An 18159-nucleotide genomic window follows, 5' to 3' on the forward strand; every position below is an offset into this window, starting at 1 on the left:
TTTTTCCTTGTCATTATGTACGCAGATCCATATGCAGAGTGTCATTGAAGTTGTTATTATATGGGGACATGAGTGGGATGTTGGGTTTATAGACACTGATGATATGGGTCCATTGATGCAGGCCTCAATCATCGAGCCACAAGAAGGGGAGCACCAAACCTAGATTCATGATCAGGCCCCCATCCAATTTAACTTGCATTTTGAATCAACTGAGGTTAGTAGATTCATGTATATGTAATTAAAAATGTGGTTCAATATCATTTATTTCCATATTGTTTATTTTATACAAATAATGATCTAATTAGTTTGAATTTGAATGTGCTATATTGCAATACCAAATTATAGACACTTACTTTGCACGACATAACTCACATAGGAGTTTTGGTGGTAGTTAGAGTGTCATAGTTTGTATATTTTCAGGTTCATTTCATAGGGCATATTCACATGTGTCATACAAACTTTGTATATTTTCATACATGGGCAGTTTATGGATGTACATCATGGACAATATTTTAGTTTATGGATGTTCATGTGATATTTGTAATTTGTATATATTTTCATATGGATATTTTATTGATACATGTATTCACTATTTCAGTTTATGGAATTGTATTAAGCTTGTTTATGGATGATCATTAATTTTTAAAGTTTATGGATCTGTTAAAATTATTTCTCTAATTTAATATTTTTCTATATACTATAACTTTTATTAGTAAAATATATGTTCAATTTTTATTTCCAATTTCATAGACTAAGAAAATAAGTACAATCTTAAGTTATGATGCAAGTCACTTTGATACTTAAAATGAACTAAAATATATCATGTATCAATTTAATATTGAACATGGAAAGAATTCCAATCATGCTTCATCTTGTAGAAAGTGTCTTTTAGTGCAATCAATGTGTATGTTATTACAATTCAATTTAAAAAATTAATTATTTGAATTATAAAGCCATATATATATATATATATATATATATATATATATATATATATATATATATATATATATATATATATATATATATATATATATGATTTTTTTTTACGACCCACCCATATATCATTGCATGGAAAACTTTTTAAAGTATTTTGATCAATTTATTTTCTCAAGGTTCAATTAAAAAACACAAATATGATCAAAATAAATTTTATTCAATTTTAATATTAAAAAATGTAATGTAAGCAACAAATAGGTTTTATTCAACATTATTTATTTTGAGATTATCTACAAGAGCTTAGTCATAACATTATATAAGTCAATTGTATTGAAATTTATATATAGGTAAAACAACAATATATGGCAGCATTTATATAATTTTATATAATGTTATCAACTTTCCTAAATTTACTAGTTATCCAAGTATTTCATTCAATTCCTTATGATGGAAATTTAAGTTTTATTCAATTTTTAAAAACTCAAATATGACTGAAATAAGTTATGTATTCAATTTTAAAAGACATGGAGATGTAAAAGTTACAAATATAATTTTTATTTGATTTGATATTGTTTGAGGTTATCTACAAAAGCTTAGTTATAATTCACATCGTCAATAATTGTTTTGTACTTACAATGAAACCAATGTACAATGTTAAACTAATTACCTTGAAATTAATGTACACCATATATATAGTTACATAATTTATCATAAATCAACATCTTCGCTGAAATCAATGGATCTAATGCAAGCAATCAAATAGGATGAGAAATCAACATCTACACTAAAATCAATGCATCTAATGCAAACAATCAAATATGATTAAAGAAATCAACATATACACTGACATCAATGCATTTAATTCTACAAGTAATCAAATAAGATTAGAAATCAACATCTACACTGAAATTAATGCATCTAGCGCTAGTAATCAAATAAGATTAGCAATCAACATCTACACTGAAATAACTGCATCTAATGCAAGCTCAATCAAACAAGATTATAAATTAACATCTTTAATGAAATGAATGCATCTAATGCAAGCAATGAAATAGAATTAGAAATCAACATCTACACATAAATCAATGCATTTAATTTGCAAGAAATCAATTAAGATTATAAATCAACATCTGTACACGGAAATCAATGCATCTAGTGCAAGAAATTTTCTTCCCTTTCTATCCCCCCTCCATCTATATTGATTTCCCCCTCCATCTCTCCTTCTCAGTCTCGTTATCTCACCCCCCCCCCCCAAAAAAAAAGCACACACACACATTCTCTTCATATAAATCTATGTCTCCCTCCCTCCCTCTATCTCTCTCTTCTTCCCTCTCTCTCCCTTCAATCTATATCTCTATCTCCCTTTGTCTCTCCTTCTTCATCTCTCTATATCACCCCACAAACATACACATTGTTTCTCCATGTCTATCTATATATGCCTCCCTCTCCCTCCCTCTCCCTCTCTCTCTTCCCCTTCTCTCCCTCTGTCTCCCCTTCTATCTCTCTTCCCTCCTACTCTCCTCTCTCCCTCTCTCTCCATATCCCTTGTCACTCCCTCCCTCTCTCTCCACCTTTCTCTCTCTATATGTCTTTATTCTTACCTCCATATCTCGCCCAATCCAAATCCATCTCTCTCTCTCTCTCTCTCTCTCTCTCAAGTCCTCTCTCTCTTCCTTTCTCTCCCACATCCCTTTGTCTCTACCCCACGCCACTCATTCACTCACTCTCTCTCTCCCGAGCTTCGTCCTATAATTCTGTTGACTATCTTCCTCCCTCTCTTATTCTCTCTCCCCCTTCTCTCCATTTATCCTTCTTTGCCGTTATATCTCACCCTAAAACATCTCTCTCTCTCTCTCTCTCTCTCTCTCTCTCTCTCTCTCTCTCTCTCTCTATATATATATATATATATATATATATATTGAACTTTTTCCTTCCCTATCTTTTCCTCCAACCCCATCTCTCAAGCTCCCTCTCTTTCTCGGAGACTCTCTCCTCCTCTCCCGCTCTCTATCTTTGTGTCCCCCACTCTCTCTCACCCTTCTCTCCCACTCTCTCTCACTCTATATTTCAAAAAATTTAAAAATACTTTGACAATTAAAATATTATGTTTTTTTTTTTATATCATACAACAATTTAATTTCTTATATAATACATATTTAAAATGAAAGATTTCAAATGTGTGTTGTACATTCCATGGAAATATTATCTAAAATTTTCCAAAATATTAATGTTCCAGCGACCTCAATCAAAGATACATAAAGTGCTTCATGTCTTCCAATTGAATCTATTTAGGTTTTATTTCTTTAAAAGTAGATTTAGGTTATGATTACTTCAGGATTCTAAAAATATTATATATTTTACTATGTTAGTTTTATAAAAAAATTAGGTTAAATAAAATTAACATATATTGAGTCATCGTGTATGACTCTTTTTGTGTTAATGGTAATTTTTTTTCTTAATGCCTATGGTGTATATCAGCCACATTTATTAATGTGGTTATGCTAGTATATATTATAACATAAGAAATTTTATATTATATTAAAGTTAATAATATTATATTAATCCAAATTTAATAAATTTAATATTAAAAGTAAAATATATTAATATTAAATTTTTTATATTAATATCATTTCATCATTTAATTTAATAATAATAATAATATTTTAATATTAATAGTAAATTTAATAAGGCTTTTACATGATAGCATAACAAAAATTCTAATAAGATTTAGAATTTTAAAATGAGGTAAAAGTTTAATTTTATATCATTGATTTTTTTTTTTTTATAATGGCTCGATCGAACCTTTGTTAACCATGTATATGGTTCGATAGAGCGTTTATGAAACCCTCGAACGAGCTATTTAATTTTGAAATTTAGGTGCTCGATCGAGCTTCTTAAGTCCTAAAATCAACAATTTTAGCACCCCTTCTACAAAATTTCCTGCAACTCCATTTTGTACCCCTGCGTACTTAGGGCTAAATTTCTCATTAGGTAGGAGAGTTGATCACGTTGGATTCATGAAGGAATCCTTTATGGAATGTCATATGAGTTTGACATTTTCGAATTCATATGATATTTTTCATCTAATTTCTTTCAGGCATAATGCTTGATTTTTTTTTGAAATTTTTTAAAGATGTTGAATAAAAAATCAATATCATAAAAATATACACAACAATTTCTTTTCAAAAAATACCAATATCTTTGTTGACGAGCCCCCTTCAAAAGGGTACTTCTAGTTTTTCAAATATTTATTTAAATAGTTGAAAAAAACCTTACATGAACACATGTTTTGCAAATTGCAATTGAAATATTACTTTGCCAACTTCGAAATATAATATAAAAATAGAATTTTGCATAAAAAATAATTTTTTAATATGAAAAACTTGACTCTCTCCATATATATATATATATAAACACACACACACACACACACACTAAATTACACATTTTAGACTAAGTTATGTTGGGTAAACACACACATACATCTTAAGATGAGTGAAAATTTCAAGAACAAGCATTTCATTTAATGGAAAATTGAAATATTATACGAGACTAAATATTTTTGCAAAAAATATCATTAGGATAACAACATAATTGTCCACAATTTGTATTTTACTCCAAATTAAAATTCACTGTGCTTATATGAATTTTGAGGGCTTCAATTTGATAAAAGAGGAAAAACTTGAAATTTCATCACCACATTTGGCCCAAAAGTGTAACCCATCTTCGAGCTTTCACCCTTAACTATATTTATGACATGCATAATTTAGGTCATGGATTAGTATAAAGATGCATGGTGCCTTTAATTTTCACATCAATGATTGTGTTAGAAACCAATGAAGTGTATGAAATTGGATAAATGAATCCCATCTGATGAAGTTTATCGGTTTTGTATTTGATGGTAGGGGCCTTAGCCAAATGAATAGATGTTTTATTTTTCTAAACAAGAATGTAATCTCACCATCAACACCAATATGATGTTCAATAATGGTATGATCAAGTCTATGTATCTCTAAATAATATTATTAAAAAAAATATCATGAAATTATTGGAAAAGGAATTTGTATGCAACATTCTTCATGGGAATGGTTTACTCCAAGATGGATATTTTCAATGACACCAATCCTAAATCCACCTTGGTGGTAGGTGAACTATTAGTTGTATTAACTTTCTCAAATGCATCAAGTGTGGGAGTGAGATTCTTAAACAATCAATTTTTCTATAGAAAGAAAGTCCTTCATTTCAACAACATATTGGTATATGAGACTCTTGTGTTGGGGTAAATGTAGGAATAATAATGGATATTGTCCCAAGGGTAATCAAGAATGGTAAGGGACTCTAAAATTTATTCATCAAAATCAAATATAAGGTTACTAGAGGCCTTGCATTTAGGAAATGTCATGGTAGGCATAAAATAAGGGATCCCTTATCAACTCCACAGGAATGAGATTATTGGCTCAATTAAGACACTTTTAGAGAGGCATATATGGAACCAGTAGAAGCGTTTCCCACAATGTTGATACAAAGGGAAAATCAAACATAGAAAGGATAACTCAACATATATTTGATGAAATTGAAGGATTTATAGAAGATAATGGTCCCATGGAGATTGACATGTAAAAAATATACATGTATTCTCATTAGGCATTTTAGGTGGAGGTCCAATTTCAATAATTGACATTTTCTCTTTCTGAGATTCTTTGGATGTCAAAGGGTGTCATCATCTAGAATGTGTGTTGTCTTATCTTGTAGGTAGGAAATATATGACAAAAAATGGTGGGGGAATATTGAAATTGGGGTATATTAGGATAATAATGGTCATAAGTATTACATAAGGTGAATAAAGGGTTGATACACAAGGATTTGATGCACTTTGTTAATGATTGAGAGGTTTCTACCACAAGAGTGGGTGTGTCTAGGCTTAAATCATCATAATTGAAAATTTCCTTTAATTATAGGAGAAATGCACAATTATTAGTTGTGTGGCCAAAAAAATCACATAAACAACATAGAGGGATGGAATTAGTTGTAGTGTTTGAGGCGGCCATAAATTTTCTAGATTTGGTAGTGTCCCTAATATTCTTAGATTTGTCCCCAATCACAACTCCTTTCCTGGGCTTGATGGGGACCGACTGTGCTTATGTGGTTTTCACTAAAGACGTAGGGTAATACCTACATGATATACAAATGTTAAGACCAAATGAGGAGTTGATTCTAATGGCACATGAGGGATTGGAGGATATAGGTGCCACATAGAGATCCCCATGGTGAGGTTAGGAAGGTTTAATGTAGCGATATTAAAGGTACTAACTATTCTTAGAGGGGGAAATAAGAATGGGGCGAGAGTAAAGGGAAATCTATGTGTGAGATTCTCTCCCCATGATGGTGCTAATGGCATAACATTAGTGGGCTTAATAGATATGTGTGGGTAAGAAGCCTCATGTGAAGAAGATGTAGAGGCAATAGCTTGTTGAATTATTGTGATCATACAAACATGGATGGATTGGTAGATGTTATTATCGATAAACCATGATATGTCACAAAGAATGTAAAATTTTTAAATATTATGTGACTAACATCAAAGATTGAAGAGATGGTCTAGTTCTCATCCATAGAAGGAAATAATCTATTAAATTAACTTGAATAACATATTACTTAGATATTCAATATATAGAAGAAAAAAGTTCAATAATTGATTTAATACCCCATATAGCTCCAACTCATCTAAAAAGTCTACAGTGAAAAAAACCAAAAACTAAAATCATTAAATATTTGAATTTTTTTTTAAACTATCGCTCATGTATATGAAAATCTAATAAAATTTACCAAAATCTCCATTTTTTTGAGATTTTCAAAACAATATAATGCAAACCCCACACCAATAATATGAGACAAGATGAACTTTATATGGGCTTCTCATATAAATGTTTGGTGACATGAGTACATGTCATACTGTTACTAATCACATCACTGCATGCCATGGATTTGTCTCTGTAATACAGTCGTGAGATTAAATGAAAAGGGAAAGGGAATAGTAGCGATGTGATTGTGGACAACAGATCCGATCCAAAGCTTCCCATTCCTCTCGTACACTTCGCTTACCAACTTTATCATCTCGCCTTCTCTATCTTCCAAAACCTCAACAATTTCACCCGTCTCATCGAACAGACTAATTACTGTAAACATCTTCATTCCCACCCACCTTGCTAGATAAGCCATGCTCACAGGCAGCCTGAAGTATATTTGTTTTAGCCATGGATTTCTGCTCATCACCTCTTGAATCGGAGTTCTACAACAGTCTATTGCCACCCAAAATTGTCCCTTGCCATTCTTCCGCACATTATCTGGATATCCTGGAAGATCAGCAAATGTTTCTACTTTGCCTGCATTGGGTCCTTCTAGCCAGATTCTCATTACTCTGTTAACACAGTACCAACGTAGAAATTAATTAGATGGTAGATTTTAAGAATATTTCCAAAAATCAATGGAGAAGAGTGATTTTAAAAGTATTTGGAAAAGTGACAAAAAAAAAATTGAGGTGAAACAATTGATTAATTGAACTTCTGTCGTTAAAAATTCCAAAATATTTCCAAAAAATCACAATCTAGAAATCCAACCAAATTAATTGCAAAACTAGCATGGCCAATCCAATCAAATTAATTGCAAAACAAATTAGCATTATATACATAATTATGGGTTGGGTTTAACTGTATCAAAGCTATGGCGTTACCTGCAATTGGTAGTTCCTGACTTATGACCATATATAGGAACAAAACAATGGAAATACCTGCAATTGGTAGTTTCTGTGAAGAGCAGGAAGGTCTGATCCTCGGAAATCTGTACACCGTTTGGAAAAACCAAGCCATTAAGGACAACCACAGTGTTCTGCGTTGAAGGATCATATCGAAGAAGTCTGCCGGTACCTTCTCCTTCCAACATGATCAGGAAGTGATCTCTGAATATCCACACAATTGTTATCAATCTCATTAAATCCGGAATCTCAGATGAATCCAAGAAACCTTTTGAATGGAGTAACACCAATATAGTATAAATAATTCAATTAAAAATAATTTTATATAAATTATATATATAAATAATTCTTAATTGATTACATATATATGTATATATTGGTATAAATAATTCAATTAAAAATAATTTTATATAAATTATATATATATAAATAATTCTTAATTGATTACATATGTATGTATGTGTATGTGGGTGTGGGCTAGTTTATTTATTAGAGAGAAAAGGAATAACGATATTATGTGAATGGGATTGTGATAATTTAATATTTAGAAAGTGGTTTTTATTTTCAATTTTATTTAAATCAATTGATCTATATTTTATGGATTATTTATATTTATTATTTTGATAGACATATTATAATTGAATATGGTGAATAACACTTATAGTTGAATATGGTTATGGCTATGGTGGATAACACTTGTAGTTGAATATGTGGTTATGATTATGGTGAATAACACTTATAGTTGTATATAGCGAAGGTATTGTAACATTATATTATAAAATAATAAAAGGACTCAATATTAAAAATTAATTACAAAATATTTTTTTTAATATTTTTGAATTAAAATTATAAATAACAATAATTGTTAATTTTATTAGATTGATAAATTTATTTTTCATTTTGCATTAGCTATATATATATATATATATATATAATAATAAATTATTTATATCTATAATTTTATATATATATATAAAAGATAAAAATATATCTATATTTATAATTTAATAATGAAATTATGAAGATAATTTTTTTTTAAATTAGTTTATTTAAAAAAATTAATATAGATAAATTTATTGTATGGTGACTGAATTATAGTGGATAATTTGTCGATAAAATTATTCCTATGTGATTATTATAGAGCTTATTTTCTCAATTATTCAATATGAATTACAGAATCATAGTGGATGGTTTGAAAAGCATCCACAAAATTTCTCCTATGTAATTACTACTGAAAGTATTTTCTCAATTATTCAATATGAATCACAAAAACCTGAATTCAAAAATAAATAAATTTTTTTAAATTATTATTTTTTTTATATAACATAAAATTATATGATAAAAATATTTGATTTTATATTTATAATTAATTAAGTCTAGTTTATTAAACTGGTTGAGAGATCTAATTTTTTTATGGACAAATCATTTTTAAAATATAAAATTTAGAATATTTGTATTTAAAATATAAGCATAATTTAAATTTAAATTTTAAAATAACATATTAATTATATATTAATATTTTCAGATGTTCAATTTTATACATATATATTAACTTTTTAATTTGATAAAAAAATATATTAAATAAATAATAATAGTAATAATAAATTCATTTTATTTGTTTCTCATATTTTTAATAATTTAATTGTATTTTTAATATTTGGTCGACGCCTTTCGAACCAACCAGTGTGGTTCATCCTCATCTTGTCTTGAGGATGAACCACACTGGGTAATTAGAAACGCGTGGACCAAATATTGAAAATGTAATTTTTTCCGAAATTTTTTATAAATTAACATATTATGAAATCGAATTTAATTGTAATTATATTTTTAAGTGATTTAGATGTAATTATAATTTTTTCCGAAATTTTTTATAAATTAACATATTATGAAATCTAATTTAATTGTAATTATATTTTTAAGTGATTTAGATGTAATTATAGATACAATTTATATAAGACTTTAAACATATTGTCAAAAACAAATGATGCATTAGGCCGAAACCCCCGCAACCATCAGAGTGAACATATATGGCAACAACTTACTTTCTGTCATATCGCGTGCTTGTGTCTGTGAAGAAGATAGAGCCGTTGCTATGGACATCGAGGTCGTTGGCGAACAGAATCGGCTTTCCTTCCACGTGAGTTGCCAGGGGAGACGCAAAGCCGCCATCGGGCCCCACTACCGCCAGCCCGTAATAAGCATCGGCTATATATAGATCCCCAGTCTTTCTGTCAAACCTAAGCCCAAGTGGCCTGCCGCATAATTTCTCATACTTGGTCTGCTTCGATGTCGTCGATTTAATGCCGTTGGCACACATCTGCACAGTCCTGTTTATAAACCATTGCAGGATTTACATCAGAACATAGTTAGTTCTTTAAATAAATAAAAAATTTTGATTTTGTTTTTTAATTTTTTTGAATGGAGTAAACATAAAGGGTAATTTTTTTTGGGTAGGTAATCACACACGGGGATCTGAACCAGTGACCTATGCCAAAGAGTGCTTTAACAGTGTACCCATTCACCGTCAATCTAAAGCCCCATGGGCAACACAAAGTGTAAATTCATTTATATATATTATTTATTTTTTTCAAATCGAAATTGAATTTAAGACCCGGAGAATGATCTAATAACGTTGGTGAAAAAAGAATCATCTGAATATTTGTAGAGAATTATGTGTTGCTTTCAAGGATTTGTCTAATATTTTGGTGAAACCTTTACCATTTTCCAAAACAAAAATGTTTTCATTTTTTTTCTACTTTATTTTAAATTTTGAATAATTTTTTTATGAATCTACATAATATAATTGACAACTTTACAAAGAGAATAACTCTAGATAATATGATAATTTTTTTTTTTTTTTTTTCTATATAAAACTTTTCTTCTTTTCAAAACTTAAATCTAATATAATTTCAAAGTACATATTTAGAAAATCAGTGTTCTAAATGTATTTATAAAACATATCTAAACTAACACAACCACATTTATTAATGTGGTTGATATACACCTATAGACTTATATAAACTACAATTACAACCACATTAGTAAATGTGAATAATATATTCCTATAGGCTTATGTCAACCACATTAATAATTATTAGGTGTATTAAGTAAAAGTGGCTATTAAAAATTAAATATTTGCAATTGTTAATAATGATATAAATAATAATATGGTTATTATATTAATATTATACTATATATTAATATAATAATATGTTTTTATAATATTATATTAATAGTTATATTTCAAATTATAACATATTTAACATAATATTCTAAACTAAACGATGAATAAACCTAACAAATTTATATTATAAATTCAAGAGATTTAAATTAGAACATATAATTACAATTATAAACTTTGTGAATAATATTATACTTTTCTATACAAATCTTTTTTTCTTTTTAAAACTTAAATCTAACATAATTCCTTAATTTTAAAATGTATATTTAGAAAATCAATATTTTAAAGTATTCTAAATGTATTTATCAAATATATTTAAAAATCAGTATATTTTCATAAACTTTCTTGGATTTCCAGATCTCTCAGAAAATATTAATTTTTTTCCCCAATTTCCCAATTATTTCTATTTCTACTTTTTTTAATGCAGGATGTTATATGTTTTTTTTCCCCAATTTCCCAATTATTTCTATTTCTACTTTTTTTAATGCAGGATGTTATATGTTTCACCCGGCAGGGATAGAATTTGACAGACAATTTTTCCATTATGGGATGATTTTCCCGTCAAATACAAATAAGAAATTTACAAAACCAAAATTTCTTTGTTCTGTAAATACTGATAAAGAGATAAAAAACTATCAAATTTAAAAAATATATTTTGAAATTCCAACCTACCACCGAATACTGACCCACCCCGCCGAATTCTGGCCTTACAATGTCTGGGAATGAACATATCCATCCACTAACCGAATCAAATTTCATCTAATTATTAGCTATTCGAATCCAATCAACAAATATTCGAAATTTTTCTTCATTTAGGCGAATTTGGTAATGATGGTTGGAATAACTTTAAAGGGTTTATTTCTAAGTACTTGTTATATTTATCTTGATCTTGCATTTAGGATATATATATGCAAAAGGCACTTATTGTTTTCATACATTTTGTGGTATGTGTTTGTTTTTATCTAGAAATATAGTTCAATTTTATTGTAATAATTTTTAGTTTTTAAATTAGCATATTTTTTGGGTAGTTATTAAATTTTTGATAAAATTATATGTAATGGTTTTTTTTAATGGAAATTTCTAATGTTTTAAATTTTTATCATACAATTTGAGTGGGCCTAATGATTAAGAGTCTATGTTTCCTCCATGTATGGTAGATCAAAACAAGGGAGTGACATACACCAATTTGGTAAAATAATGTACACCATTTATTTTTCCCATAAAAATCATAAATTATTATAACTTCTACTCAAGTATTTTTCTAGAGAAAGATAGAGTATGTATGATAGGTCAAAACAAGGGAGTGATATACACCAATTTGATAATAATAATATACACCATTATCCCATAAAATTTATAAATTATTATAACTTCTACTTAAGTATTTTTCCCATAATATATCTAGAGTCCCTCACTTTGGCAATACAACACAGTTATAGTGAATCAAAACAAGGGAGACTCATACACACAAGGTTCAAAACCAGAAACAAGTAGAATATGTATGTATGGTAAGTTAAAACAAGGGAGTCTCATACACACAAGTTCAAAACCAAAATATATATATATATATAATATAAACCATTAATTCTTCTTATAAAATCTATAAATTATTTAACTTCTACTCGAGTATTTTTCCCAGAGTCCCCAACCTTGGCATTGGAACCCAGTTTTGGTTTGACATGATAGAAATATATATCAACAATCCTGATCGAAATGGATAAACCAGAGTGAGCTTAATTTTTTAATCCTTATCTTCATGGTCTATTCTGAAAATATGTTGGAATATTCTGAAAATATGTTGGAATTGGATAAACAAACGTGAGCCATTAATTAATTACTAATGGCTATTCATTATTTCCAAAATCTACACCAGAATAAGTTCAGTTAAACATATCTACTAAATTAATTTAAAACCTATAATGCTAATGGTAATTATAAACACTGGATCATAAGAAATAAATAGTACCAGTTGGGAGAAATAAGAGCGAAGGTTTCCCATCCGAGATGAGGTCCCATCCATCTCACAATTCGGCCATCAGCTAATCCTGTGTAAGGTCCTCTTCCCTGCAGATCGAATTCCAGAGACTCTGGTCCATACACCTCATCCTTAAATTCCAACTTGCCAAATCTGAGTCTGCTTTGAGTATCCCGTGGCCAACTGGACATGACCTCTTTATATGGTGCAGCTGCGTGTTTAACAGGTCTGTAGTCGTGGTCGCCAAGGGGGCCGAGCTTGAGGGGATCCACTAGGGCGACCACAACACCAATACTTATGACCAACATCATGGTAAAGCGGGCTGAATAATATTGCTCTTTAACCCTTCCTTCTCCTCCTCCTAACTCTTCCTTTCCACTGTTGTGCTCCATCAATTTGGGTTTCTCCATTGGCTGTTTTGAAAAGATTATGCAGACTGCAAAGTGATGCAGTTCCTGCAAAATAAAAGATTTTGCAGACTGCAGGGTACTGATGCAGGTGCTGCAAATAACTCCTCCTGGAATGAAATGAAATGGGATGAGATTGAAATAAAAATGGTTGCAATCAAGAGGATATTCGCGTTGGTTGGCTTTCTCGTCCTCTGGTAGAATTGTCATACAATGTGCATGAGCGATGTCAGTGGTGGTTATTAGCAGGTGCGGTGTCAGTGGTGGTGTTGTTTGAACTCTGTTGTTACTGTGTTCATGGCGTCCACTCATGCGACTTTTGCTTGCGTTTGCGTTTGCATGTGGATTCCATCATCCTCTAGGTCTGGAAGTTAGGGTTTTTAGTGATTTTCAATTCAGGGTTTTGGATTTTGGGGAAAAACGACTATGGACTTGGGGTTAATAAAATTGGGAGACACTAATTGTTTATGTAATTTTAACCTGACTCTCCATATTGCATAAGTTTCAATGTACGTTGTTGCTTATTAATTTTATTATTATTATATGGTGACTGTTTAATTTTTTTTTTTTTATCATTATTATTGTTTGATTTATGGAAATTTTATTATCGTTTGATTTATGGAAATTTTATTATCATTATTGTGTAGTTTTGATAGAAATATCTTTGTAAATAGATATATTTTTATGATGCGGAGGAATTCAAAACTCTTAACTAATATATACTTTTATGGTAGAAATTTCCAAAAACTGAATTCCTCTAGTTAATAGCGTGTTTAGTGAAGATATGTCTACAGTAGATTAATTCTATAATTTCACAAATAATAAGATAGCACATATAATCTATAATTTCACAAATAATAAGATAGCACATATAATCTATAATTTCACAAATAATAAGATAGCACATGAATTTAGGATTTTATCCTATTATATTTTTAAGAAAAGAGTTTTTATATAAATATGATATAGTTGTAGATGTACATTGATTCTGGAGTATATATTTACTTTTATAAATTTAATTTAAAATTAATTTTAATTAAAATATTTAAATTATATATATGATTTCTTAATCAGCATATAATTTTGATTTTTATTAATAGATATTTTGATTTTAATTATTATACGCTTAACAACATATCATGATATTTACCTTACCTTAATTTTTTGAGTTATTACTATTTTACTGCTTAAATGACTTTTTATAAATTTAGACTCCATGAAAATATTGTTCACACACTCATGATGGGAAGATATCCCACATTTTTTAGTTGGACATAGCTTATTATTACTACATCATGAGGCTGAGATAAAATTGAGATTTGAGTAGATTGTAAGTTCATTAATAAATAGTTTTTTAATTTTTTTCGGTTCTTCTAATTTGTTAGGCATCATTGTAGGCATATGACGGTGTTTGAATCATAGGCTAGCCCTTAAATCATTTTTTTTCCTAACTCAATAAAGAAGAAGGGTTAAACAAGTATTCATATAATTCATTTTACAATGTTATCATTATTGGAAGCACTTCTTAAAACACATCATGACATGAAAATATTTTATTTAAACTAAGCGACTGTAATGCCTCCGCCCACATTTACCCATATTCACAAGCTCATCGGGGTAAACATGAGACGAGTGTCACTATGACATGACCTGACCTCCAAGTTCCAATTAAGGAAGTGGGGCCTACAAATTGAACATATACTAACATCCTACAAGAACTACAAATCATTCAAGAGTTGAACAACCACCCTAAGTGATCAATCCCTGAGTTGGAACCATTTTTATTTGACCTAGCACCCCAACCGCATGCACAACAAGGAAAGGGTGCACTTATAAGCCTCGAACGCATGCACAAGACTTATTTAATGTAGTTATGGCCTAAATCCTTCAATTCTAAGCATGCGGTTCTGGGTTTTGTGCCACTTTTTCAGGCTAGCCTCCAGACTGTTGCCCAAAATTTCATGTAACTTTCCAGAATAATAATTTACATGATGACAATGCTAAATATTCAAACTTGAAGCAAGGACTTGACCTAGACTGCCCAATCCATAACAAACATTTCGCCAAACATATGGAAAACATGTATGCTACAGGTCATGAATGTATATATGATCATAAATTGACAATCTTCATCCAAAAATCACTAAGAAGGCTCTAATCCCTCTCTAACTAGCCACAATAACACTTGTTAGTCCATGCATTCTTCAACCAATTAATAACTTATCAAAACATGTCAAAATCCATAGATAGATTACATTATATAACAAGGAAATAACTAGCATAGAAACCATGGCAAATCAATCATATTGTCAGCATCATAACTAGTGCAAGTGCTCATAAATCACAATAGAAAAAGATCTCTTATTAACATATGAAAATTTCAACCAAGTCAGAGACTTCCATGTACCACCCGACCATAGATTGGGCTGAACCAAATCTCTTTTCTAGCCAATCACCCTTGCACCATATTCCAAACATGAATGTGGGATCTCATTGAATAAACCAAAACAAAACCAAACCAGGGCTTCCAGAGGCAAAACCACCTCAACCCTTATCCACAGTGATTCCACCTATATGGTCTGGAAATCACTAACATCAACCAGATCGGTCTTTACCCAAGTTTTCCAGGGCTCTAGGAACTAGTAACTCAACCCACAATCTTCCAGGGCTTCAAATCATTTGTTTCAACTGTGGCTCCAGGGACTAGTAACTCAACTCACCAAGGGCTCCAGAGCGTTTGTCCCAACCAACGACTCCAAGAACTAGTAACTTAACCCAAACTTTTCTAGGGCTTCTAGAGTATTTGTTTCAACCCGTAGCCATAGGGAACATGAGCACCAATCAAGAAACCAAAAAGTGGAAAAACCCACAACACCATGGTTGTCTACGAAATGGTAAGGAAAGGCTAAAACCACTGTTAATCCAAGAAAATATCTATTCCAATGACATCACATAACCAGAAAATCACATGCAGTTATACCATGCGTCTAGAAATAAGCAAGGAAATCACACTTGCAACTTGTTACCTACAAAGTAATCCATCCATTACTGTTGATCCAATTGTTTCCTTGTGATCCCTGCTTTCCTTTGCATTCTTTCTTCAAATCCAAGTGAATTCCAATGTTCCCCAAGCATTCTCCAAGAATTCTCTAAGTGTGCAAGAGTATGAGAGAGAAAAACTAATCTAACAAAAATCTAGCAACTAATGTTTTGAAGCTTTTTTATCATTAACGTCTCTATTTTCTTCATTTTCCCTTCATTTTTCCTCTAATTGCATTTGCAAGAAAATTTGTGTCCCTTCACCTTCCTTTTCTCATATTTTCATTATTTTCATAAATAAAATGTCAATTATTGCCTCTTTTCCTTTGTCAATTTCCATAGCCATTGATTAATCACAAGTGATGCCCACTATAGTGTTTTGCCTACCATTCAACTTGGAATACATGTCCCATGACCTTGGTCTTATTTTATTTACATGGAAATTCAACCAGGGGCTATTACCAACCCCTCCCCATTAGGGGAACGCCATCCTCGGTGTTCTATGACACCTATGACCAATAAACTGGTAAAAGACAAAACATACTGCCCGTGGAGCTTTATAACATAGCTCAATGCAATATTTACAATGACTTTTTGCTGAAAACATATTAAACATGCTGCTTATTGGAGCTTTATAACACAACTTATTGCGGTTTTTACAACATCCATATACATATACATATACCAAAAAATCATTTGCTTGAATCGGAAAATAATGAAGGATATAAAGCATGCATCTAATCAACCATCTCCCATGTAGCTTCATTGGGCCCAAAGTGCTACCACTGCACTTTAACCTGCTCGATCGCTTTGTTCCGAAGCATGAGTTGTTTCTGTCGAAATATGCATTGAGGTTTTGGTTGAAATTCTCCCTCTGATTCCACCTACAATGCAAACCAATTAATCACATGATCAACATGCTGAACATATCTCTTAAGCAAAGAAACATGGAAAACATCATGGAATTTCATTATTGGTGACAGTGCAAGTCGGTAGGACATTGATCCAATCCTCTCAAGGATCTCAAAAGGCCCTTAATACCGAAGTTTTAGCTTGGCACATGATCTAATCCTCAAGGATATCTTCTTGGGCTTGATGCACAAGTACACATGCTCCCCAACCTCGAACTCTTTGAATGCTCTATGATGATCTGCATAACCCTTCTACATGTCTTTTGTTGCCTTCAAATTTCTCTTAATAACCTGCATTTCTTGTTCCATCTCTACGAACATATCCGTTCCAATCAATGCTTTGTTCACTCGATCACTCCAGCTGATAGGAGTATTACAACTTCACCCATAAAGTTCCTCAAATTAACTCATCCTCGAGGATTCTTGATACCCATTATTATATGAAAATTATACCAGTGGAAGATACTCCTCCCACATTTCGACATACATCCTCAACATGTCCTCAAGATTCATGCTAACCCTCTCTATTTGTTCATATGTCTGCGGATGATAAGTTGTATTGAAAGCTAACTTTGTCCCCAAACCTGCAATAAATTCTTCCAAAACCTGGAAGTGAACTTGGCATCTCTATCTGATATAATCTTTTTAGGAACACCATGCAACCTCACTATCTCCCTAATGAATATCTGAGCTACCTCACTAGATGAATTCATAAAATTAACTGCAATGAAGTGAGCTACCTTGATCAACATGTCAACCACAACCATGATGGAATCATACTGTCTCAATGTCCTTGGAAAATCTGTAATAAAATCCATGGAAATGACCTCCAATTTCCAATCTGGAATCAGAATCGGTTGTAACAAACCAGTTGAATGCTTACACTCTATTTTTACTTGTTAATAGTCCAAACATCTAGTGACAAACTCAACCACCTCTTTCTTCAAGTTCAGCCA

At 30.7% G+C, this 18159-nt stretch overlaps 1 protein-coding gene across 1 annotated transcript; it reads right to left on the reverse strand.

Annotated features, from left to right (window-relative positions):
• Positions 1-6906: 6906 nt before the first annotated feature.
• On the reverse strand, positions 6907-13256 carry LOC149239515 (protein STRICTOSIDINE SYNTHASE-LIKE 13-like). Its single transcript, XM_089369882.1, has 4 exons — positions 12838-13256; positions 9733-10017; positions 7727-7894; positions 6907-7357 (listed from the first exon to the last, which is right to left on the reverse strand). Exons 1-4 carry the CDS (start codon positions 13254-13256, stop codon positions 6907-6909), a joined length of 1323 nt encoding a protein of 440 aa, XP_089226008.1.
• Between the last annotated feature and the right edge of the window lie 4903 nt (positions 13257-18159).

This window comes from Pinus tabuliformis, chromosome 8, assembly GCF_031772625.1.
Source record: "Pinus tabuliformis cultivar Carrire ecotype Pingquan chromosome 8, CPIR1, whole genome shotgun sequence".
In the NCBI taxonomy this organism is placed as follows: Eukaryota; Viridiplantae; Streptophyta; class Pinopsida; order Pinales; family Pinaceae; genus Pinus; species Pinus tabuliformis.

Coding starts and splice junctions, on each gene's coding strand:
- LOC149239515 (XM_089369882.1), bottom strand. CDS start 13,256: ATGGAGAAACCCAAATTGATGGAGCACAACAGTGGAAAGGAAGAGTTA. Junction 10,018..12,837: donor GCTCTTATTTCTCCCAACTG/GTACTATTTATT, acceptor GTTTATAAACAG/GACTGTGCAGATGTGTGCCA. Junction 7,895..9,732: donor AGCACGCGATATGACAGAAA/GTAAGTTGTTGC, acceptor GTGGATATTCAG/AGATCACTTCCTGATCATGT.